General features: G+C 37.0%; 1 protein-coding gene across 2 annotated transcripts in view; it reads right to left on the reverse strand.

Moving 5' to 3' along the window:
- LOC102232182 (alpha-1,6-mannosylglycoprotein 6-beta-N-acetylglucosaminyltransferase B-like) overlaps positions 1-25,781 on the reverse strand; it is a 117,564-nt gene that overhangs the window by 62,735 nt on the left and 29,048 nt on the right. For both annotated transcript variants that reach the window (XM_023333074.1, XM_014476137.2), the window contains exons 3-7: positions 19,808-19,958; positions 12,984-13,093; positions 8,187-8,263; positions 7,690-7,869; positions 2,499-2,663 (exon numbers count right to left, since the gene is read on the reverse strand). In XM_023333074.1, coding sequence (XP_023188842.1) covers positions 2,499-2,663; positions 7,690-7,869; positions 8,187-8,263; positions 12,984-13,093; positions 19,808-19,958 — 683 coding nt within the window. The remainder of the gene's footprint in view (positions 1-2,498; positions 2,664-7,689; positions 7,870-8,186; positions 8,264-12,983; positions 13,094-19,807; positions 19,959-25,781) is intronic.

The raw sequence follows: 25,781 nt of genomic DNA on the forward strand, positions 1-25,781 counted from the left end.
TTATCGAACGTAAGCAGCTAAATTCAAGTAACTAAATCCTCTCAGTGCATTGTTAGAACCAAGAATATCCATATGGTCACTGAAGGTTATTCCAACCATATCAACGTATTTTAGGACGGGGCAGGAAGACATTTTTTAGAAAGGAAGAGTAGATATTGTGCTCATTGTGCACTCTTGTATTGTAGTAATCTATCAATAAAAATCTCAGCTAAAATATTATGAATTTCCTCAGCGACCATTGAAACAGAGACAGATCAGTGATTTTGTTACTATTTAGTAAAGTAAGATGGTAAATTCCTCTTTTAACTGTATATTTTAAGCCCGTTCTTAATGGAAAAAGCCACAAGGTCTCCCAGGAACGGCTTCTTTCTCATCACAGTAGCATATGAGTCCCTTCTCACCCCTCATCAATCCTCTCCTAATCCATATTCTACAGTGCCATCCATCCCTCTGTTGTACTGCCTTTCTTGTCTCATTCTTTTCCCTGTAGCACTGGCACATGCTTGGGACCACGTCATAATCCCAGTCATTCATCATCATTCTACCTTAGCTCTGCGCCCGCTTCGGTTTCGTCTTAGATTTATTCTCACACGGACTATATTTCTTGCTCTCACACTGTGTCTTTGACATAAATAGCTACCAGCAGGAAGAAGACAAGTCCATTCAGCACAGATACAGTACAACAGAAACCAGAATAAAAAGCAGTTTTCCAATGAGACACTGCAGCAAACTAACTAATAGCATACAACAGATTTAAAAAAAACAACAAACTATTAAATTGCCTAAGATTCCCTAACTTCTTGATATTTTTTAGCTTCTTTTTCTATTCAATCATGTTTTGATGTATAATCCACAGTCTTCTATTTATCTGGGATTGAGTCAAGAAGGTAACAGGGATACTGGATGTGCCTCTGCCCAGTAACACTCTCCAGCTCCTCTGGCTAATCCCAATTTGTTCTCAAACCAGGAAGAATATACACAATAATCCTTCCAGCAAATTCTGGATCAGTCCTGGAATCTCCACAGGGAGCTGCTCAGGTGACACATCCTTCAAATGCTCAAACAACTTCAGCTGACTATGGAGAAGCAGCTCTTCTTCTTATTCTCATAGCCGTAGCTAGAACACACCAGTACATCAACAGCTTGATCTAACACTTGACTGACCTCTGACCCAGACACTGACCCCCTGTTCCTGATTGAGTAATATGCTTTTATTCTAATTGTGAACCATTACCTCAAAATAAGAGTTAATAGCGGTCTATAATTAAATTAGAATATTTATGTCCAGGTTTTAACATTCATACATTGCGACAACTGTCTCTATCTAAGACTATTTGCTCTGATTTTTGTGCTTTTATTATAAAACCTTATAAAACCAGTCCAGATTTTTCAAGTGGGCATCACAATGCTCTATACCTGCAAAATTAATTTCACCAAACAAAGCCATGCTGATAGCAACTGGATTAAACTTTTCAAAGCAGACAATCCCTAAACGAGAAACACTTCCACGTTTTATCATCGTCAGATAGGGAGTCATAAGATCTCATTGCAGTGAAATGTACTGCAGCAAAGATTTTAATCAAAAGGACAAGAACCACTATTGTTACTATTGAACTAACTAAAGGAAGACTCGGACAGAAGTGTGCCTGTTTCTTTCACATCACAAACAGCAATGTCACATGAATGTTTGTGGTGCCAACATAACAGAGGCTATACTGTGTATTTCCAGTCGCTGTGAATAACACATACATCAGTGTAGTGGTGAAGCACTATTACCATCTCTCTCTATGTCCAATTCTATGGTGTTGGCTTCAGTAATCCTAAGCCTCTTTCACAACTCATTTCTGTCGCAAACCCGCAAAGACAAGCCACGTATGACCTCTGGCAACTCAAAAACATGAGTTAAATTGGCAATATCCCACATATTTGTGGTTTTCAAATAACAAGCCGGTGGGACAGCAGCACGCATAAAATCTGTGTCCTGACTCTCCCTATGCCATTTTTCTTTTTTCAAAACAATAATGGCAGACAAAGTAAGTGAAGTTATCCAGGTATTGAGCAAGTATATGCTTCAAATTCAAATTGTATAACTCACCTTTCTACCTAACATGTCTGAAAGGATTTTGAGTGTTGCTAATATTTTAAGCCCTGTAGTGGGTCATCACTGGATTGGTCTTTGACCTGTAAAGAAGTCAGCTGATGTGGGCATGTTAAAAACCTCGCTTGGCGACTTGGGGGCGTACAAGAGGTGGACTGATGTCTAACTCTCTTGCTCTTATGAAACAAATGTAGACGGCAAAAAGGCGACATAATAATGTCTTGACGTTTTTTGTGAAAGGATCCACAGCCTCTCTGTGAGAACTGCATGAGAGGATTTGGGTCAGCTAAGCTAAGCCTGGTTACTCCAGAATTAATGAGTTGACAGAAATTAACATGGGAGATCCAGGAGTGTACAGTGTAATCAGTCCCAGTGCACTGAACTTTATCTAGCGTCTCACCTTCTTCTGGTCCCTCCAACGTTGTCCAAGTTTGGCAACTAGATGGTTTGCAGCCGTTGCCCACTGCTGTGCGAGCCGTCGGATTCTGCGCTTCATGAAGCTAAGAGACTCTTTTCCACCGCCGACCTGATCCAGCAGAACAGAAAGGTCTGTGCGGAAGGCAGCCTGAGAAAATTATGTAAATTAGATTAAATGAAACAATAAATGAGGCATAAGTGGTAAAAGTTAGGTTACAAATGCTGAAAGCGCCACAGAACCTGGAAATATTATACTTTTCATCTGTGAAGTGCTGAATCTTCAGCCAAGAAAGCAGTGAAAATAATAGTTATTGTAGTCTTTCAAGGTAAATCTTCCTTTATACAATGACAATTCCATAAAGCATGAACCATTTGGCCACATGATTCTCATTTCAGCAGAGAGAGACAGGCAGTCGCTTTCCACCAAACATTAGAGAATTATTTCAAGGGAGAATGTGACCTTGCTCACTTGGCAGCTTTAGTTTCCCCTGTCACTGAAAAATATGGAGAGATGTCTCAACACAATCCCATGCATTTTTATTAACTAAAGCTATAAACAGTCAAGATTTCTCTCTGCGGAACAGAACCATGGCACAGTCCCATACCCAAGAGTACTGTAATCCACAATGCAGCTATTCGGGTCACCTGGAGGAAAGGAGACTCTAAGTTTCATCTTCTCTGACACTATGCTAAACCTTTTGAACACACTTTAGTGAATATGCAATAATTATGACAAAAATGACATGATCAGCACTGAAATACGTTTTTGTCCTATTCATCATATATTCGTGTTGCAATGCAATGTAGAAGATTAACTAAATGAATGAAACAGAGAAGCACTACTGCAGACTATCTACAAACTTTATTACATCCACCTGTTGAACTGCTTGATAACAGAAACAGTTAGTCTGCTAATCACATTAAAGAAACTCAATGCATTTAGACAATTAGATGAGACAAAACCAATGTTATTCCAAAAATCAGAAAGGTGAACAAAGACAATTCAGACGTGCTCGTCTTAGCATTCAAGAAACTACAGATCTCTCATGATTTCCACCCACAACCCTCTCCGAGTTTTATTGGAAAAGGTTTAAAATATCATGGTGAGAAGGAGTTGAATGGAGGAAAATATTTTATTGATGTGCGAGGAGAATGTGTAGACTGGTTTGAGACGACAAAATAACTTTTTCTGGCTGCACATCAAACCTTAAAGCAGATGGGCTACAGCAATAGGTGATATCAAGTAGGAGGAATTTGCTAAATGTCAGAAAACTTGGCAAGGCCATTTTTTACTTTTTTTGTAACTTTCCTCAAATTCAAAAGTTAACAGATATTTATTCAGTATCATGGCACCACGTTTTCTGGCATTTAGAAAGCAGAAATAATTTTGGTAATTCTAACTAAACTAAAACCAGAAATGTTTGGTCCGATTTAACTTTAAACAGTGATTTATTCAGTGTATGTAAATATCTGGTTTCAACTTTAGGTCTACAGGCAGAAGTGGATCTAGCATTAGTATATGTAATAAACTGTCTGGCAAATCAATGTCTACATCCATAGCAGTTTATTTAAAAAGTTTGAGATAATTTGAATCAGCAATAAGGTGCAGAGCTTTTTGTTGCTTTAATAAAAAGATAATTTGTATTAGTAGCCAAGAGATAAGATTTTTTTATTTCAACAAAGAGATAGATGGATATGACCTTGGAATTGGCTAACATTGGGTGTTTGTGTTAATATGTGTAGAAGGATGGCGCTAATCTGGTCTTTGACCTCAAAGTTAATGTGGAGGGAAATAAAAAGAGGGGGGAGGATAATGAAGATGATGCAGATCCAGCCTGTATTAATTAACAGTGAGCAAACAGGCTCAGAAGAAGGTTAACCGTTATGTAGTCGTGAGGTCAGACTGCTCATCCTCTTATTACTCTAGAGCATCTTCAGATGAAAAGGACTCAACCTCGTTTGATTGGTACTATATAATTAGCTTCTTTTAGCATTGATGAATTTCTCTGCAGAGACAGATTGTTTTATTTTTTAGGGAAGATTGTGCTGAAATGCTAATGCCAGGCCTTAGTTTGGACAATTTGAGCAGATGGTTGTGTGGGTATGATGATTACAAGGAATATGCAAACTTTGTTGGCAAAAAATGGCTTTAATATAACAACACAGCAGCTTCTAGGGGTTATGTGGATATTTAGGATTTTGAATGTGACAATGCATAAGTTACAACTTCCTTTCTCTAAGTTGGTATGTTAATGAAATATATGTGTCAATGAAATCGTTCTCAATGGGCACTAGTTTCCAGTTTTTAGTAAAAACAAGCCCGAAGAGAGATGTCATAAGATGTAAGGTTAAAAAAACAAGAAACATTTCACAATTTCTGGCAATGCTTTTTAAAAGGCACCAAAATAAACTAAACTTTTAGTGGTGTACCTTGCAGAAGCATTTAAATAAATTAAAAAGCAATATATTTCAATGATTCATTTCAGAAAGCAAAACTGATATCACAGTTTTGATTTCCTTTGCATACAGCTAACCCCCTCCCCCTAAATTCTCATTTTAAGAAAATGTGATTACCAATATGATTAAAAAAGTAAGTTTTATCAAAGGAGTAATTTATACTGCCTACATAATCACAGGGAAGACTGCTGACTTAACAGTTGTCCAGCAGACAGTCATGGGCATCCTCCACACAGAGGCTCAGTCCTAAAATGCGATTGCCAAAAAAAGGGCTATTCACAGTGTGAATCCAACTAAATAAATGGAAGGGAAAATGTGTGGTATGCAAAGATGCACAAACAGGGATAACTGCTGAGTTTGGTGGGTGCTGTGACTGGAGTCAGGGCTTAGAGAGCCATCACACAGAGATGCATCGAGAAAATGAGCTACCTCTGTCACATCTCTTGTGTTAAACCTGCTTAACTAGAGATGTCAGAAGTGTTTTCCCTGAGGAACAGAACTGGACTGTTCCTCAGTGGTCCAAACTCTTTTTTAAGATTAAAGTAAGTTTTCCATTTGATTAAGTTGCAAAGTCAGAAGAAAAAGTTTGTTTTCTGGTTTATTAGTGACAGACCCTTTCAATAACATGTTTAAAATTTAATATTGCTGGGTTTCAGATGATGTAGCATCAACGTCACCCAATGCAGACGGAGGGCAGGAAGTAAGTGCAGCCCATTTATTTCCGTTGATCCAGCATCAAAATGTCTAAAGTCTCTGTTCTGTGCAGTTGTTCCAACCCTTCTAATAGAGAGAAAGATAAACGTTATTTTCGTATTTCGAAGGTAGTTGGTCACAAGGGAGTTAACTTTTAAAAAACTTACAGAAAAAAGAGGAGAAAAGTGGATCAACAATCTACAGCTAAAAATAGGCGGTGTGAAAACTAACAATGGCAGAGTTTGCAGCGCCCACTTTCTAACAGGTAATGATCGCATCTTTAATTGTAATTTATTGGACAGTTACTTGGAAAGACAAGCATTCATATGTAAGGTAAGATATATTATTTTTACGCCCTAGTTCGCTTGTCCTCAGAGTGCTAATGTTGTTAGCAGCTAGCTCAGTGCCGAGTCCCAGACAGAAAATATAATGTTTATTCAGTGGGACTTTCAAGCTAAAAAAAGAAGCTAAATGAGTTAAATATAACCTACACAGCCATACAGTCTCACTGAGCTGTGACTATTCACCGAAATAGTTCGTGTCTGGACACGAACTATATTCATGGCCAGACATGGGGAGCGAATCGTTGACCTACATTGGACCTGAATGCAGGTCCTACAACGACTCAACATCAATGTACAACGCCAGCATGAATTTGAACTTAGAAAAGCTAAATAAATTATTTACCATGAGATCGAAGCTCATAGAAATAACATGGGTTAGTTCGTTGTTAGCGATCTTAGAATAAGTACTTAAAATAGCACAACTCACTTCTCACCCGGCAGAAACAAGTCGACAGCCATTTAATTCTTCTTTTGATCCTAAATGCTTGACCCAATCGAAACTAAATGATTGTATTCTCCAGGCTTTTGAAAACTTTCTTCTGGCTTGTCGTATAATATGAACTTTGCAGCTCCAGATAGTTAGTTTAGTTAGTTATGTGGATCACCTCGACACCTGGTAAATCCTCAAGATTATAAGAGAAATCTTTTATAACTTTTTTTTTACCGGGATAATACGGATCATATCCTAATTATACGCGTATTTTTTCGAGATGCCTTGTCTGTTTCAGCTGATTTAGGGTGTGCCGTTGCATGCCAGTTGTTGACATTTCACAGATTTATACTGCAGAAGTGCTTAGTTGTTGCCATCTAGTGGTGGAATTTATGTACTACATTTAAGAGTGCCGTTTTTGATGATGTCATAAAAAGCAGACCAGGCAGGAGAAGACGAAGCATGGTTTGCTCTTAGTAACACTGAAACTTCGATTTAGTTGGTCTTTGAAAGCACTGTTGGTATGTATTCAATTTTTCAATATTTTGTTGACTAAGAATAATTTAGCCATTTGTATAAAGCAATATTTCTTTTATAAGAACTTTTACAGCCTTGAGCTAATTATTTTCTCTGGAGCAAATTTGTTGTACTTTTATGTGCTGTATTGTTTGCTACTGTGTATTATTTCTGAAAGTTTGTATGTTTATTTCTCAGTTTTACCCTACTTCAACTGGCTTCAGTAAAGAGTCAACGTAAGCACTCTTGTCTGTGTGGTCATTTTGGAGAGGAGTTTATCTGAATGTCGACTCCAACAAGGCGATGGAGGTTGAGGACATGACATAGGCCATTAGCGTTCTCTTCGTGATCAATTTTACTTTGTTTTGAACTGGAGAAATCCACTTCCGGAGCTCCATCTGAATTTCGCGCGTCATCTGGGTCACGTGTCTGAAACCCAGCAATAGTAAGCCACATATCAAGTATTCAGTGTCATTCTTTTGAATGTGCAGCATAAAGCCATAATGTCAGTTGCAGCTTTCGGATAGTGTGTAAGCAGCTGTGTTTCCTGCTACACTGATGTGGTACGTCGACCAAAATCACTTCTGAATTTACTGATCTTCAGCCAGCATCTGGCAGTCTTCACATGATGTTATTATAACTGAATATATTTGTCATTTAAAGCTTATTTAAAACTCTCTGTAGCAGATTACTGAGTACAATTTCTGGCTGCTATTTGGGAGTGGTGTCCTTACTTGTCTCTTGGGGGATTTTGTCTGCTGTGTGTGCTGAGTGGGGGTGCTTGTGTGGTTCCTCCAGGGCAATGGGGGGCAGAACCACTCCACTTCACTCAAGTAGATGAGGAAAGAACAGTCTGAACCATCGACACCGTAGAAGGCGTAGCAAGGGTCCGATGTCCACCGAGCACGCATCCACTGGAGGACGGACAGAGAGAAAGTGGACATGCCTAAATCAGAAAATTATTCTGTACCTACAAACAGACCAATTTAAACAATTGGTGGCCTATATGATGACGTCAGTCAAAGGCAGATTGAAGTGAAATCAGGTCACAAGGACACCAAACATTGGTCAGGACAAAGGCAAAACAAAATAAAACTGAAAGTTAGAAAGACAACAATATTCTAGAGCGTCATCTTTACTTGGGTTGTGACATCATCAGTCTCTACGACATTGTTTGACCAATGCACAGTGATGCAGAAATTATAAAAAGCACTATAATGTATGAACTTACATCCACTTTTCCAGGGCACTCTGGAAAGCGGCTGTCCCTTGGCACTTCACACTGGCTCGCTGTGCCATCTCTCAGCACTGAAAGAAACACAGAGAGAAATTCTTCCTTCAGATGGAAAACAGAGACCTGTTCATAAAATCCTGATGCTGCTTTGGTGGAAGGCCAGGCCTGAATCAGCTTAAGCTATTTACTGAGAAGTAACAGAGTAAAAGTTGAGCTGCAAACTATTTTTTAAATTAAATGCTGCTGTTTATGGGTTCATATTCAGTTCTTGCTTTGGTCAGACTTCCCTGTAAAAATTCAGTCTCCTGTGAAGCCAATCAATCCTTGATATTATTAATCAGCTCGTTTATCATCCACCTGAATATTTATAGAAACAAATATTTCTTGAAGAATAGTATATTTTTGACTACTATAAACATTGCATACATAATTCTGAGTATTGCATATAGTGAATACTAAGTCTTAGAAAACACACACATACCTTGAAATACTTGATATTTTTCTTTATCACAAACTTCCCTTGGATTTTACATGACAGACTGACAAAAAGTGGTGCACAACTGGAAATGGTAACCTGGATTAACCCACTTTTGACACCAGTTTTAAGCTACTTTTTAGCCTCTAACAGATCTGTATCTTGGATCAAACCATCTTTAGCTCCATTCTTCTATCAACTCAGATCAGATGCTCTCACCACCACGCCTCAGTGTGGGGATGAGGTGTCCACGGTTACATGCTGCATTGGTTTTCTAGCACGCAGCATTGGTGTTTGCAAACTATGGAGGTGATATCTCATTGTTTTCTTCAAACAATGACTTTTTCTTGTTATTTAATAAAGACCAGATTCATGGAGTGCATGAATAATAGTTGTCCTGTCAACAGATTCTTCCAACAGAGCTGTGGATTATTACAGCTCCTTCAGAGTCATTTTGGAGAGGGCCTCTTCATGCTCTGCATGTAGTTTAGGTGGATAGGCATATTTTGGCAAGTTTGCACCTGAACCATATGCTTTCCATTACAAGGAGAAAGACTTTGATATTGTTTTATGACATAACTCTGCTTTAAACTGAAGCAATAAATACTGTAGTTGTACTATCAAAAGATTATCTAACCTTAAGCACTACTTTGTGTCACTTTGTAACATAAACCTCATTAAAATATATTAAAGACTGTAGCTGCAAAAAATGTAATTGGCTTATGAATGATGTTACCAAAAAAGTAGCAATGTTTCTTTAACATTATAATTCACAGTGACATAGGTCTTGAAAATCTTCCTACTTCTGTGAATTGTCTCTTCTACTCACTATTCACAAGGCCTACCATTAGATATTGAGTCTTGCTGCTGCCAGCTGTTGCAGGCGTTTCACCAACAATTATGTCTGCACACTTAGACTGCGGCCACTGCATTAATTGCTTCACTGACTTAGTTAACTGCTCTTCTGCAGCTGATGCCAGTAAAACAGAGGCAGAGTCACAGAGACAGACTTGGACTCATCTTGATGCTTCATCATCCTCATCCTCAGTGTTTTCCATCCTTTTTACCCCTTCTCTCTTGTCTCTCTAAACCGGCAACTTTCCTTTGTCTCAGATTCTGTCTGTTTCCATTTGCTTGATGAAAAAGAGAAATTCCTCTACACAAGTCTTCCCCGTGGCTTCTCTCCTGTGACTGAAAACACACACAGAGACTCACTGTGTCTGCAAATATGATTACAACAGCAACAAGTGAAAATGTGGTCATTTAACTAGATAAAGGCTTTAGTCCTGTCCCTGCGAGCCATTACACGAAAAGGGAAATTTTTAACCGCGCGTTCCAACTCCCTCTCTGCTTCCTCTCCCACATGCCAAGGCACGAGATGAATAAACTGCCACTGAGCTGTATGATAATAAAGTCTGCCAGCAGGATTTCAATTCATTTGTGATTAGAGAAAGGAGCAGTATTTTCATTTTGCCGTGCGCTATTGTCTCCGCAGACGCAGCAGGGGAAAACAAAAGGAGACGTAATTCTAATTTATGCAAGTAAAGAGTTATCCCGAAGAGAAACAGCAAAGGAGAGGGGGAGGAAATTCTTTTCAGTGTTATTTAAGTTTTGACTAAAAATGTTGAGAAAGAAGATAAGATAAAAGCAATGTCAATGTATCTTATTTTTGGTGATTTACTAAAAGTGCTACAGCAAATTGTGCCTTAAATTTGTAACCATTTGTAACCAATTTGCAACCAAATTTGCCATTTAATCCATTTCAAAGCTATGTATTTAACATTTGCATAGAATTTCTATGCCCATTATTTTGCTGAATCATTTTCATTTAAAACTATTTCTTAGACAGACTTTGTTAGCTCTAGCACTTCAACAAATAAAATATGCATCCAGTGTGGCCAACCTCTGAGCCTCCATCCATGAGAAGAAATATATTATTGACATAAATGAATGGTGATATTACACACATTAATGCAATCCTTGCATATTTTATGAGATTATGGAGATATAAAAAATTTTCAAATCTTGTGAATAAATTAATAAAGTTGTATGTTTAATTTTATAAGGACTTTATCATACACACTAACTTAATTAAGTGCCCTGATCTTCGTTTAGGCCAGTCAACTCTGTATGATAGACTGTGACCTAATTACTTTTAATTGGAGTCACATAATCACATTTTGTTGCAGCAGAGTATGAGTAAAATATGGAAAAGAGTGTACAAAGCACCCCCATGGTGAGTAGATATTAACACATGGGAAATATGAAATATTACATTTGGAGCCCCAAAAACATTTGGGTGCCAACAAATATTAAACTTAAATAGTGTGAAAATGACAAATAATGATCAGCACCCCACAAAAGACACACTGTCAGATGTAATCAATGATCAATAAACCCTGCCAACACCTAATCATTTTAATCAGATTTTTTTTGCAGCACAAAATAAGAATTTTGGATAAATGTTTGTGTAATGATTTTTGGGGGGTCTAGAAGTAAAAACACATTTTATAGGACATTTATGTTAGACTTAGAAGAGATTTTGATGCTCAAGTCCAGATTTTCCTGAAATCCAATTTTCTTGCATGGTTTTTCATACTGATAATTAAATACAGCTGTAATTAAAACTTCTGTGAAAATAGTTTAGAAACCTCCTATGCATAGGAGGTCATGCTGGAACATTATCTACCTAAAGCTGCTCTCCTTTCTATGTCAGTGAGACAGTAAGTAGATGTGTTGTGCTGTAAATGGGTATTAAACTCTGTGATAACAGAATGCTCTACCATGCTTCTTTAGGATCAGTATACAGGTATGAACAGTTGGAAAGACACCTGTGACTTGTTGCAAGTCTCCCTCGTCTGCTGTGAGTAACAGTGACAGTTTAGTTTTTCTTTAACCAAAGCTGACAGCTGTGCACAAATCCAGCTTGACTTCAAGTTGAGCACAGCAAAGGACAACTGTGAGCCGTGGCATTTTATGCTTTCTTTGGGGAAGATTATAGAGCAAACTTACTGTTTTTCCAGATAAGCAGTAGTGTTAATATGTAGTATGGATTTTTTCTGCTTGTTTTTCTTAATTGTTTTCACATTGCAATTTTTAGCTACCTGTATGCCCCTCTGAGGCGCTGCTTTATTGATTGTTTTGCTGGCTGCATACACATCTGTCTTCTAAAACTTTGACTGGTCTTTATAATATTTAAGAGGTGCTGTGTGTAATGATAAGCATCAATCAAAAAGTGGAGACAAATATGAAACTATAGAAACTCAGGTTCACTTTGGGTCAGTAAGGACATTCAGATATTTCATATCTACAATTACAAAATGGAAAATATGCAACTAACTTTGAACCTTTCTGTATGATTGGCCTGAATGGATTATGTTTCTGTCGATAAACTTAATGCTGTTTTTGTAAAATGTACTAAAACTATGTTTGTTGTGCATTTGATGCAAAATAAATAAAAAAAAACCTGAATTATTGCTGAATTGAAAAGTCTGTACCCAGTCTTGCTCCAGTCCACCAATTTGAATCGTTGCAATGCCACTTCATCCATCCGATGAATCTATACTACCATACATGTAAACAAAACCTAATTTAGAATAACAAAATGTCCACAAATTGGATTGAAAAATGATGTGTTTGGAAAAACCTATTCTGCCTTCTTTTTGGAAGACAAAAACATCAAAACTAAACAAATACAGATTTATCAAAGGGACATTTGATTCGGTTAAGTTTGACTTACACAGCACTTTTTTGCTGCACAAAAGCACCAACCAACTTCACTTCCCGTACCATAACTAAATATATTTGTCAATAATTGGTCACTGGAAAGCCTGCTGCTATATGAATTAAAGGAAAATATACAGATAGTGTTTTACTTTTGTCACTAAAAAAATAATTGTGGTGTCAGTGCAAACAATCATTTAAAACAATTGTTAAAGCTTTGCAAAAACAAATGTCAAAATTTGCTGAGTCATCCCCAACAGGCAAGGCTGTAAATACAGAGAGGAGTGTGTGTAGACCTTAGAAACTCAGTGTTGGTACACACCATTAAAAATGAGTGGGAGTTTATTCAAGAGTGAGATATAAAACCAGATTTCTTTCTCTCAAATGTTATAGTGTGAAGTTTTTTAATCCAGCTATTACATAAAATGTACAAACTTATTGTGGCTTTCCAAAAGCTTTAAAGCTGATCTGATTTCATTGATATCAATTTGTACTACCGTATTTAAAACAATTTGATATTTACAGTATTAATTTCGATCGAGGGAGTAAAAGCTCAGACAAAATGATTGTAAAGCAATATCAGAGTTATACTGTACCTCTCCCTTGCATCATGCTACTTTGCAGCATCTGCTCCACTCTGATGGCCATGTTAGAAACATTTTGAGCTATAGCTTGGATCCTCTCCACCAGGCCAGCTGGTTGAAACCTGCAACACACATGAAAACACAGAAACATGGAGAAAATAGTTACAGGTCAACAGATATTATGTTCATGAGTTCATGTCTCTAAATGGTTGCTTTTTCCTTTTTTCCTATTAGTTTGTTTCCTCTCTGTCTCTCTCTGTCTCTGCATCATTCCAATCGATTTGGTTGTGTTAGTTTTGGCAGATGTAGACTGTACACTATTGGAGCGTGAAAGAGAAATTGACTTTTATAACGGTTTCTTTTTCCCTTTTAGAATGGGAGAATTCCCAGTCACATAATAAGATTGGTGTGTCCGCAGGGATTGGGCTTAAAGTTTCAATTAAGTTTAGATTAAGATTAGGTTATGTTTAAACACGTAATGGTTATGATTAGGATCAGACACAAATTATGTTACTGTACGTGAGCACCAGTCAGAAAAGTCTAAAATTTGTCTGCAATGGCCCAAAGTATCATTTGCACAACAAACTCAAGTTATTTTACAACCTGAAGAAGAGCCAACCGTTTTCAGGAAAAAATATATTAAAGATTTTTTTCTTTTTTTGTTAATGAGAAAGATTTGGCATGTGATATGCTATCATATTGATCAGTCTATCCCTCAAAAATTGGGTCTAAAACTGATTACGTCCAGCAGTATAAAACTCCATGTGAACTTACATTTTTTAAGCGAGAACGTTTTTGGGGGTTTGGGACCAACACAACAACTTTATCCCCATAATCTCCATAAATCACAATCCCACTGATATCCGGTCTGCCATTCTTTTTCCTAATGTGTTATCCAATCTCCATGCTCCCCAAGTGTATTTTCCTCAGAAACTATACATCTCCCATGCTGAGGTTTAGGAAAAGTCCCTCTTCTCTTCACCAGGTTGACTTGTTCCAGGATGTGCATGAATGGAGAGCACAAAGGCACAGCAGTGACTGGCTATAAAATATAAAATAGTATCCCAGCACATTTAAATACTAAATGGGGCGAAAGCCAAAATAAAAACCATAACACTTGATGTCAGTAAGTGGATTTCCTTAACTTTACTCATTTTTTGTTTTGTCCAACAGCATTTTAGTTTAACAACAGAAGTATAAATGTTATTCTCTGTGTCAAATATGTAGCGCGGCACTTTCAGGAGTGAAATTAGTTTTTCAAAAGTGAAACATTTATGCTATTCCTAACAACATTTCAAAGAGTTTCAAGTTTCAAATTACTGCGAAACCAATTGTGTATTTTTCTCAAAGGACAAAACCTTTGCACGTTGAGGTGATCACCCAGTGTCACTTTTGAACTTTCCTTGACAGGAATTTGTGCCAAATGGACTCTCTGGAGTGTCACCCTCTAATCTCATGTTTATGGTCTGCTGCAGTGTAAATTCATCTGACTCCATAAAAGAGTCAGTTAAAAAGGGAGCCATAAAGGAAGAGAAACAGATTAAAAGACTGAAAGATGGAGATTTCACAACGGGGCCGAAATAGGGCAAAAACAGAAGCCAGAAACATACTTGGATTGTGAACAGGAATATAAACTGGCAGAAAATAAAAGGAACTAGATCAACCAACAGCAGCAACAAAAACCAGGGGGAATTTTGTTTTTGGAGGAATGATAAAATAAATGAATCCTGTGTGCATTCGTGTGGAAGCCAACAAAACGGCTTGACTGAAACATTAGAGAATGATTGGGATCAAAGAAATACAAGATTATGCATATTTGATGGCCCACTGTTACATGCCTTATGCTGTAAAGCTCCCTTCCTTTTGATGACTGTAGACAGTTAGTACTTTTGCAAATGGGACTAACATGGAAGAGCGAAGAAGAAAGACTAAAATGGCAGAATGTATGTAGATGAGGAAGGAAGATGATGGGTGTTTAGTGGAAGAGTAACAGCTTGAGAAAATTGATGTTAACTTGAGTTATACAGTAAAAATACAACAAAACCAAGTGTTTATACTTCCTTGTGTTTTTCTTTCTGTTTTTGTCAGATTTTGCTTAATGAAACAGCAGTGCTTAGGGAAGAAAATTATCAAACAAAATCCTCTGGGCAAAAAGTGCCTTATCCGCAAGGCAAAGAATGATAGCAAAGAAAAAAAAATCATTCATTAAGCTCACTTTTTCTGATCTCTGTAACACAGCTAGCAGTTTACTTGCCCACAACTAGCAGGGGTGCACACTGGTTTTTGAAACGTTTCTACTGGTACCGGCATTATAGTTCAGCAATGTGAACTGCAGTATTTCTTTAGTCAGTCTGGAAAACAAAAGAAAGGTTTCAACTGTGTGACATTTCAGGCCTCGTTTACACAGAGCTGGTTCACAGGAAAACCATAATGTTGTTTATAACCCTTTGTTGCTTCCAGTGACCAAAGTGTCTGACACTAAAAAAAACAGCACAACATTTTTAATTTATTGACAAAATTAGAAGTTTAGTCAGCATGCATTGGGATTTAATAAAATCAGGACTTTTAAAGTACATGCACTTCATAGTACTTCAAAAGTGACTGTGATTAAAACATATTCTCTTTGAGCCATGTTTCATTACCTATTTCAGATTTGATTTGTTTGATGACAAAAGTTGATAAGGTTTTAGCAACTTTATTCTGAATTTATCCAAGTACAGTAGCAAACTAAATAGGTTTGCAGAGAGCAGAAAATAATTACTTTTCAGTGTCATTGTTAATTGTACTAATTTATGTGCCAGTTCAGTTAATAATGCCACTGAAAAACCAATTGCAGCGACTGGCTATAAAATATAAAATAGTATCCCAGCAGACAAACATTTTAGAAATGCTCTTCTTGTCATACCTGCCAGTTTAGGTTGGTCATCTTTTTTTTGGCCGGTTTGAAATTGTGTCACTCTTCCTTTTTTCTTTTTTTTTTCCAGTGGGTGAATTGTTCAGCGTTCCTTGAAATGTTCAGAAGTTAAGATGTTGTTTGTAAACCTAAAAGATTAAATCCACAGAGCTTGTATATACTGTCAAAAAGAAAACAAGTCGTTTCTTACCCGAGTACCTGCAGTAAATTCATGAGAAAGAGCACGGTGCTGTGGAAAGAAGCCCTCTGGGATAAATGTTGTTACTGACTGAGCCTTCTTGTGTGCTTAAGGGGGAGGAATAGGTAAGCTCAAGGACAGAGACTGATCTTTAGAGAGCGTACACCTGAAGGGGGACTTACCAACCTTTTTCATAGCACAGTAAACAGTGAATCAACTCTGCATCTTTGTCAGCGCTTTCATCTCCCTTGCTTATTTTCCCAGGCTCATTGCTGCCCCCCTCCCTGGCTTGTTATTCCTCTCAGTTTTCTGCTCTAACGAGTGGCTGCCCCGTGGGCGAATCGCAGGCTGGGGCTTCAGACATCAAGTTTCATTCGCTGATACATGGGAGTGTGTCAGCAGCAATGAAGCTCACACAGAGCTGAGACTCCCACCCTGCATGTGTGCAAAAGTGTGTCTTTCTGTAAATGCACTCCTGACTGGCCTGGAATTTGAGACATTTCCATAAATCTCTACTTTTCCATTTGCACCATTCCCCACTGGAAAAAAAATAAAATCATACTTGTACCTTGTCAGTCTTACCCCTGACAAACGCATACTCACACACTCTGCTGCACTGTATTCTGTATGGGTGTTTGGAAATGAAGTATAAGAAGTGGGTGATGGGAAGACAGGAGAGACAGTCATGGTTGGGAGAGTAAAGAAGATAACTATTGTACGTTTTGACCAACTATGTTAAAAAATCCCAACAGACTGGGTGTCAGACTGGAAGTAAATGACAGAATGAATGAACAGACTTGGAAACTTTCTGCTTTGATAACATAGCTGCTCGTCTCAAGGGATGTCAAGCAAATCCTACCGTCCATGTCATTCTCACACTGCGAATATCAAAAATTACCTGTTCAAAATTTTATATCAGGACACTTAAAACTGGAACAATAATTCCACAAAAATAAAATCCACACAAGTAACATAACCAAGTCAATGCGTTATTCTAAATGGATGAATTGTCAATATTGAATTTTGTGTTGCTTGGTTTTCTTTATGTTACTTGTGTGGATTTTATTTTTGTGGAACCAATTAAGTTATCATGATCAAATTAATCATTTGCTTTAAATTGCTGGTTCCTGTATTGTGTCTGAATCAAATTTTCTTTGTGGTCCATTACAGAGGAGAATTAAACCAAAAAAGACATGCATTGAGAAAAAGACAACAAACCATGAGTATTACATTCTAACATGTCTAACATCCACAGTGGATATGGTCAAGTCATAAAGTAATTATCATTGATTGAAGTTTGCTTTAAAGCTAATTACAGCTTGACTATAACTCTCTACCGCGCTCACCCTAAATCCAGTCTAAATCCCTTCAGGACAGTAAAACATGGATGCATCATGCTGGTACGGCTCACTGACAACAGACCATTACATCCTTACTTCTCTGTAATGGCCCAAGAGGAGAACAGCTTCCTCTGCATTAAACAGCCCATTACTAGAGATTGATTGCAGTTAACACCAACGTCAGACCATATTAATCGTTCCATCTTTCCGCTCTGGCGCCTCTCCGCGGATCTGAACCTGAGTGCTTATCGAGGATCATTTAACGAGGTTTGAAGAAGCGAAAGGGGCTGCTGTCAGTGTGTATCACATCACACCTGCTGAGTTTAGTTAGGCTGTCTGAAAACAAAATTTGGAATAAAGAAAATGTTAGACAGAGAAGACAGGATGTTTGGGTGTGGATGCAGTGAAAGGAGGAGAAGTTAGATAAGAGCCTGGAGCAGCACGACTTTCCTGTCTGCCCTGATTGGGACGTAATGGGGGCAATTTCCACAATCAAATATGAGAGTGATCGAAACGAAATAGAGGAATGCATGAGGCAATTTTGTAAACGAAAAAAAGAGGTGCAATTTCTAACGACACAAAACAAAACCTATGTTGTCCAACCTTAAACTTCTCTTTTGTCCTTTTCTAATTCAATTGTTTACGGATTTCAATGTTAGTTTGGAGTAAAAGTTTGATCATTCTTCCTGGTCTAGTTTTTTTTGTTGTGTTCCAATCAGGTTTGTTTAGTTTGTTTTATTAACATCTACTACATATCCAAATTCTAACTACTTTTTTTTTTTAAATCCCGGTTTATCTTTTTAATAATAATTTGAATGCACATTCAGTGAGTTTTCAAAAATGATCTGAACACTAAATGTTTCCAATTTCCCCTGTTATACGTAACTAAAGCGTCCTTCTTGTCCTCTTCCTATAACACCCCTAAAAGTGCATGGTGGAAAACAAGCCAATTTGGGTTACTAGTCCAACAGTCCAATCTGAAGTCAAATATAGATCGATTTAAAACTGGGTTGATTTAACAGAATGGGTGAGGTGAGGGGATTTAACCCAGTTAATCCCAGAGTTGTTTAAAATTATAAAATGGATTAAAACAAGGTCTGTGCAATTTATTGAATTTATTTTGACTTTGGTAAGACAAATTCACAAAAACTATGTATTATGAAAAATTTATTTTAGTTTATTATTTGGGCATATTCCATTTTGCAAATATGCTATTTTTGTGTTATGTTGCCCCTTTTAAGTTATGTGATCATGTTTTGAAAAGTCAAGAGTAGGATCCATCTGTCGGTTCCAAACATTGCTCTACCATTTGCTACATGGAAAAATTGGCTTAAATTAATACAGTAAAATATGAAGTGGGTAAGGGAAGAAATGACTATCTGTGTCTGCAGCAGTGCTTACCAAGTAAAAAATAGCACCATTCTGGGATGCAACAAACTAGTTGAACCACCTGATATTTAGACCCAGAATGATCTATAAACATCAAACAATAACATGACTGAAATTTATTGAGTCTATTTTATCTACATTTATATACACGTGTAGGATCTTCGGGTTTAAACTTTAAACAATCCACTACCTAGGTTACTAAACATAGCATGGTTGGATTTAAAGGAATATGCTATCCATTTTCTGTGGCTGGATCAGGATAAAAATGGAAAAGACAATAATATCTTTTTTTTAACTTTTTTAAGACAACATCTGAGGTGAAATCCTGGGAGCAGAAATCAATAGCATGTTGTGGTGTAATTCAAAATCATGGTCTGTGAAGAATGATGAGCCTATGGCAGCCATGTTACAGCAACGATAGAGGAGGCGCTCTACCCTGCCTTGCGTTGATTACTAATAACCTTGATTTATGACCTTCTGACGTATCCTACATATTTCCCCCTTGCTCTTTTTACTAATTTCATGACTATCGACTGTATATAAAAAAACAAGCAGCACCAGGAGAGAAATAACGAGCCTCCTTTTAGTCTGTTGTCACAATATTTGATTAAAATTACCCAACAACATGAAATACTCACTGGAGTTAAAGAAATACCCCAAGAGTTTTAGGGTAAATATCTTTTGGTCACTTTCTGAGTTGCATTGTCATTGTTTTCTCATCTTGGCTTGTGCTTTATGCCTTTTAGCTGTAAATTGTTATTTTTATTTGCTTCCAAGTGTTATAAACAGAGGAGCTCTGCTAATAATAATAATAATAATAATAAAAAAGTCACATATCATAGAGAATACTTGCTACTCTTAGATTTTGCTGAGCTGTTGTAGGAAGTCAGAGCCAAAGCTGGACATTTTTAAAACAAAACAAATATTTTTTGTTCATTTAATAACCATTAGTGTATGTTTTATAAATTTGAGTACAGTTTCACCAAATGCTTGTGGTATAAGGCAACTTTCATACCTGTTGATAGCAGAGCTGAGCTCATCCAGGCGCCTTGCATCCGACGTTGAGCTGTTGTCGAGTTTGGACAGCGTGTCCATCCTCTTCAGAATTACCTCCAACATGTCACTGATCTTCCTCAGCACACCACGTGACTCCACACCTCCCAGCACTGAGAGGAGAGAAGAACACAGAAGGAAAGACAGAAGGTAAATAAAAAGCTAGGAACGGGGATAAACAGGTGGCATAGTAAACAGTGAGCCTGGCAACCATAAAGTTTGCAGCTTCATCGGCTCAACATTTGTGAATGGTTAATGTTGTGTTGTGTTTTATTTTTGTTCATTATGATACAGATAATGACATAAAAGTCCCTTCCGATGGGTGACATATTTATGTCTTAAAATACATTTGTCAGCAAATTAGGCAACTGACTTTTTTTATGTAACTCTGACATTTTTTTCCAAGTATTCTGCTACGTTAGTATATTTTATAAAGACAAAAGTTCTTATAAAGTTTATATGAATATGTCCATCTAATAATATATTTAGCCTAGAGATGAGCCAAGAAATTAACTAGTGGATTTCAGAAATTAAAAGATGAATGGACGAATGGATGGCTGGCTTTGTGTGGACATCCATTTACCTTTTACTTTTCATAAATAATTTTAAGTTGCTTAGATGGAAGGAAATGGACTTTCAATGTTTATTCAGTGGTGATGACTGAATCCCATAAACATGACATAACACTTGCTGTGAACATGAAGAAATGTTCAGAAATATTTATGGCTGTTGTAATGAAATGTCATTTGGTAAATAATGACACTTTTAATGCCATTTTGCATTAAACATTGCATTACAAGTGGATTATTCAGTAAATATTGACATTTTTAGTGCAAAGTTACATTAAAAGTTGCATTAAAAGTCTGTCATTTGGTAAGTATTGACACTTGTAATACAAAGTTGCACTAAAAGTTCCAATAAGTGTCATTATTTACCAAATGACACAACAGTCGTAAACATTTCTGAAGACTCCTTCATGTTCATGACAGCTGTTATGTCATGTTTATTACAGTGTAATGTCGGTCTTTTGCAGGCCCCTTCAAATAAACTTAACAACTTGAAACCCTAAATCTGGAACCTGCCTAATTGAGACATATCAACACATGATAGCTGTTGTTCCAACTTTTCACAGAAGTGTCAACATTAAATGCCTCAAAACCACATTATTTTTTTATTAAGACATGAAGGGACAAATAGGCCAGAGTGTATTCCAATAAATCCCATCAGAGCTGGATGAATGCTGGAAACGGCCAAATTTCAATGACAAACGCCTCTGTCAAACCCCTGTCTGTCCCTTGACAAGCAATTACAGCCAACGGGCTCCGGGGTCTAAGAGTCCCTGCACAAGGCCTGTGTCTGTCTTAGTACCCAGCAGGAGGAGGACAAATTATAACTTTAGTGAGTTATCACCTCAGCCATTGATGAATTTATCTGAGACTGACAGTTTTACATTCTCGTTGGTAGCAGATTATGCTGTCATAGTGTGCTGCTGGATGGCTTCAGAAAACTTTATTACTACCTGTTAATGCTGATAGTCTGAGTAAGGTCATTTAAACTTTAGGAGAGGTTTCCTTACCTTAAGTTACACAGTATTAAAATGATGGTTAATGTTTATTGTGATTTGAAACAGAGGAGGAGTGACTAAAATTATACTTTGAATGTCCTTAACAGCTGCAATTATTTACTAGTTTGTTTCAAATCAGAATTTAAGGAACAAATATTTCCATAAATATTCAATTTTTTAATGATTAATTACTGAAAAACAGACAACGGCTCATTCAAGTCTCTGTGGTAGAAAACTGGAGACTGTACTGGGAAGTGTCGTCCCTTTTCCAGTATGTAATGAATAGGAGACAGGGCATATTTATTCCACCTCTAACTGTGTTCTTAAGCTCAAAAGCAACTGAAGCATTGCTGTTTAACAAAAATGTATAACGCAATACGAAGAGAAAAGGACAAAAATGAAAAAGAGGGAATTAAGTTTGCCATTCCAGTTTCTTCAGAAAATCTTTTAACTGTCTTGGAATTACAATGAAAACACAATAATGCAATAAATAAAAATGCTGAACAAGCCATCATTTCACATGCATAGTAATACACTAGGAAATGGGTTATTTCATGAATTTGAAATTTCCTTATTTCTAATAGGGATATTTGCCTAAAGAAACAACTCTCCCAAAGAGCTCATTATTTGGATCATAAAACAGACTGATGAGAAGCACAGCATGTAGTAGCAAGTTAATTTGTATTTGTGAATTGTTCCAGTTAAAATGCATGTCATGTCACTGGCTTGCAAGCACTGTGCTGATATTGAATCTCTATCAACGTTTAAATGGGCAAAAAACAGATGTTTGTGTCACTACTCTTGAATTTTTGTTGTACAAGAGTAACAGTGAATCTTAGTAACGTATTTTAAATATTTGCTATAAAAAAGGACAGATATCAGATTTAAATCCTTATTATGCATGTCTCTACATACAGTGAAAGATCTGCTCATTTTTATTTGCAAAACAAGTCAAGATCAGTCAGATTGAATGGAGTGTATCGTGAAAATCCATCTAAACCATCTACACATATTAGTTAAAATGGCCAGCTGTAGGCTTGCATTTTTGCAATTTCTTTTCAACTTTACGGTTGTGCACTATTTCTTGGTGTTACACGCGTATATAAAATGAATCAAAATACACTGGAGTTCTTGGTTGTAATGTGAAAATAAGAGAAAAAGTTTGAGGAATAATTTTCCAGGGACCATAAATCCTGTAAGAGTGAAAGCAGTGGGCTAACTTCACCTAGCCTGTGGCATGCTTTTCCATGAGGACTTTAAATTCCTCACCTTGAATGGCTGGAATAAATCAGCTTCCACACTGTCAGTGCCCTGCTTTAGCAACCATATTGAGCAGAATATTTAGTGCAACAGCACATCATATTTCTTCTCAGGCCCCTGCAAAGCGTGAAGCATGACCAGAGGCCTTGTTAGTTGCCTTGAATGGACTTCTGAAAAGTGAGAGGGAGATACCGTGCATGTGTGGATGTGGTGTGTGAGTTTAAATAGTGCAGCATGCTTGGAAACTAAGCTTTTTAAGCTGACCACTTTCAGTTAGTGTGCAGTTGAGCCTTGGCAGGGCAAGCAATTACCATCGGCAGCAGGAAGCTAATCTGTAGGCCGGACAGAAAGTATTACAGAATACTGAAACTAAAAATCATGTCAGATCTATTTCTTAAATATAATTGCTTTGAAAAATATCTCCTAAAATTACTACCCGATTACTGTTTACTCTATAGGTCATAAAATGAACAGAAGTCATGGGAATAGCTCAATATGAAGCAGTGCAAAGTCCATACAAAAATGGAGCCAAATTCAGGATAAGATAAAGGAATTAATCATCAGCCATCACTAAAGAGCGGCCTGGAGGCCGTCTCTGCAGAAGAAATGTACTGAACAAGTTTTTATGTTGCCCAGAGATACCCTGATGAATGCAAGTTTTCAAAATACTATTTTATGTATTAAGTAGAAAAGCTATTTGAAAACACTATGTGGAATAATAATCACCCCCTTGCCCTATGATTGTTATTTTTATTTTTTGCTTCTGGTTAAATTCTGTCTGGATATCCAGTTCTCTCTCAGATTTGAGAGAGGACTCAAAAGGTTTTCTTACAGGGATTCATCTTTTAAGATTCATTCATCTTTCTATCAACTCTGACCAATTCAGAAAACATCCCTAAAGCATGACACTGCCATCACTATCTGGTGTACTTCTCAACTTCATGATACTATTTATCATATCACAAAGGTCTTTCAAATACTGTAACTCTTGTATGTAGACTTTAAAAATCTAGCACACAGGTGGACTCTGTGCTGTATATAATTATAATTGGTTGCACCACATTTTGTTTGACTGTAATAATAATAGGGACTAGATACAAATGCAACCAGAACATTTTTGGTTTCTAATTGAAGAAAAAAACATGAATAATTCTCCATAATAATTAGATTGGTTGTGTTCTCAAGTTAAATGCTAATAAATGACTTTCAATTTTATTGATGTAATGAAGTTCTAGGAGTGTGAATATTTTTGCAAGAAACTGCACTCATACACGCCCAGTGCAAAAGTTACCCTGTGTGCCAGAACAGAATGGTGTTTTGATTGGCTGGGAGAGTGTTTGCATATTCACGAAAAGAAAAGTGTTCATGGTGTGATGAATGCTGACAGAAGGGCCTGCAGGATATGGATTGACACAGCTAAATCAACTGGAGACCAGTGATATTTTGTCAAAGCATGCATAAACACACACACAATCCACTTAGAAACAAACATCTCACCTTATTTCACACCTTATAATTAATAAATAAATAAAAATATGCAAAGACGTTAATTAATGTTGACATAGATATGTCAAAAAGATCTCAAATCAGAGCTTAATGACTTGGTTCTTGGGAAGAGGAGAACACTGCAATAGAAGCAAAACTAATGTCCACCCCCGTATGCATGATGAGTCATCAACAAGCTGAGCTGTTTACGAAAACATGTCAGTTTCCAAAATATCTATTTCAATATTGTAAAATTATTTCTTGAATTACCCAGACGCTGCTGTTTTAACCCACTATGATTTGGAAAACCAAACACAAAAATCCACTAGCGCACAAAACTAAGAGCAGGCAACTGTCCTGAGGCAAATTAATTCACAACAAGAGCAGCAAAAGCAGTTTGGTGGTTGACCCAAGACGCTGGACATAGCAAAGGTTTGACAACAAAGTTTGGACAGATGGAGGTTAAACAGATGAGCTAAAAAGGAAGCACTGTGTCATATATGAAAATCACTGGAAAGTGCATTGGTTAGACAAGATTGGACCACAAATGGGCAAAATACTCCTCGCCTCTGTCCTCTTCCTGATTTAATTTTCGCCGTTAGATTTTTGCCTTAATATCTCTCTTTCTCAACTTTTTCTCCAATAGTCCTGTCTGATTGCTAGCTTCATTTCATTCTTTGCCACTCTCTCGCTGTTAGCAAGGCAATGAAATGACACATCATCCAACAAAGAAGAAAGGTTTATAGAAAAACTGTTTAGTACCTCAAGATCAAAGATGTTCATTTATTGTAGTAGTAAAGATCTGCAAGAAGTGAAAAAGGCTGAAATGTATCTTTTTTTGGATGCAGAATGAAAGTAAAGTGCGAGCAAAAGAAAAGGAGAGCAATAAAGTCTCAGGTATCAGAGATAATATAATAGCAGTAACATAAAAACAAAAGGTTTCACATTAAAATACAAGAGAATCTAGGAATTAAAAGATCAACAAGCTTTTGTACAGTGTCAAGCTGAACACATATTTAATAAAATAGACTGACACAAGAAAGAGGGAAATGTCTCCATTGTTCATCTTGGATAAGCTTTTGAAATATTTATTCATTTGCTTTTGACATTTTCTCTCCATCTACCAAGCGATGTCATGGTACATTTGATATCGTGAGGGAAAATGTGGTAGATAAGAATTATTTCAAGTCACAAAGATGTGAAAAATTGCTACAATGCTTGTTAATGCAGACAGATTCTGCCTCTTAACTTGACATGGTTGTTATCAAGCTCTTGAGGCTCTTTGCGAATGCACTCCCTTCCACTAATCAGCAGCTGAACATGTGGCTGGTATTGTCTGGCGCACCCCCCTCAACTGAAGCTTTTTCCCCAACATTTCAAGGCAGAAATCTGACTGTGTTGTACCAAATAATTATTACTTTCAACACTGTAGTAATGTTAGAAATAAAAACAGCTACTTTGAACAGATCTTCAGGTTCTTCTTGGATCAAAGCAGCCTCTCAGTGGTAGCCAGTGAAAAGAAATAACTTGAATGTCTTGGAAAATACCAAAATATTTTCACTAGATAATGTTTCTTCTGGCTCAATTCAATTAGTCAGAACTATTAAAAGTGTTTGAGCTGTAAATG

Source organism: Xiphophorus maculatus, chromosome 5 (genome assembly GCF_002775205.1).
Source record: "Xiphophorus maculatus strain JP 163 A chromosome 5, X_maculatus-5.0-male, whole genome shotgun sequence".
NCBI classification, from domain to species: Eukaryota; Metazoa; Chordata; class Actinopteri; order Cyprinodontiformes; family Poeciliidae; genus Xiphophorus; species Xiphophorus maculatus.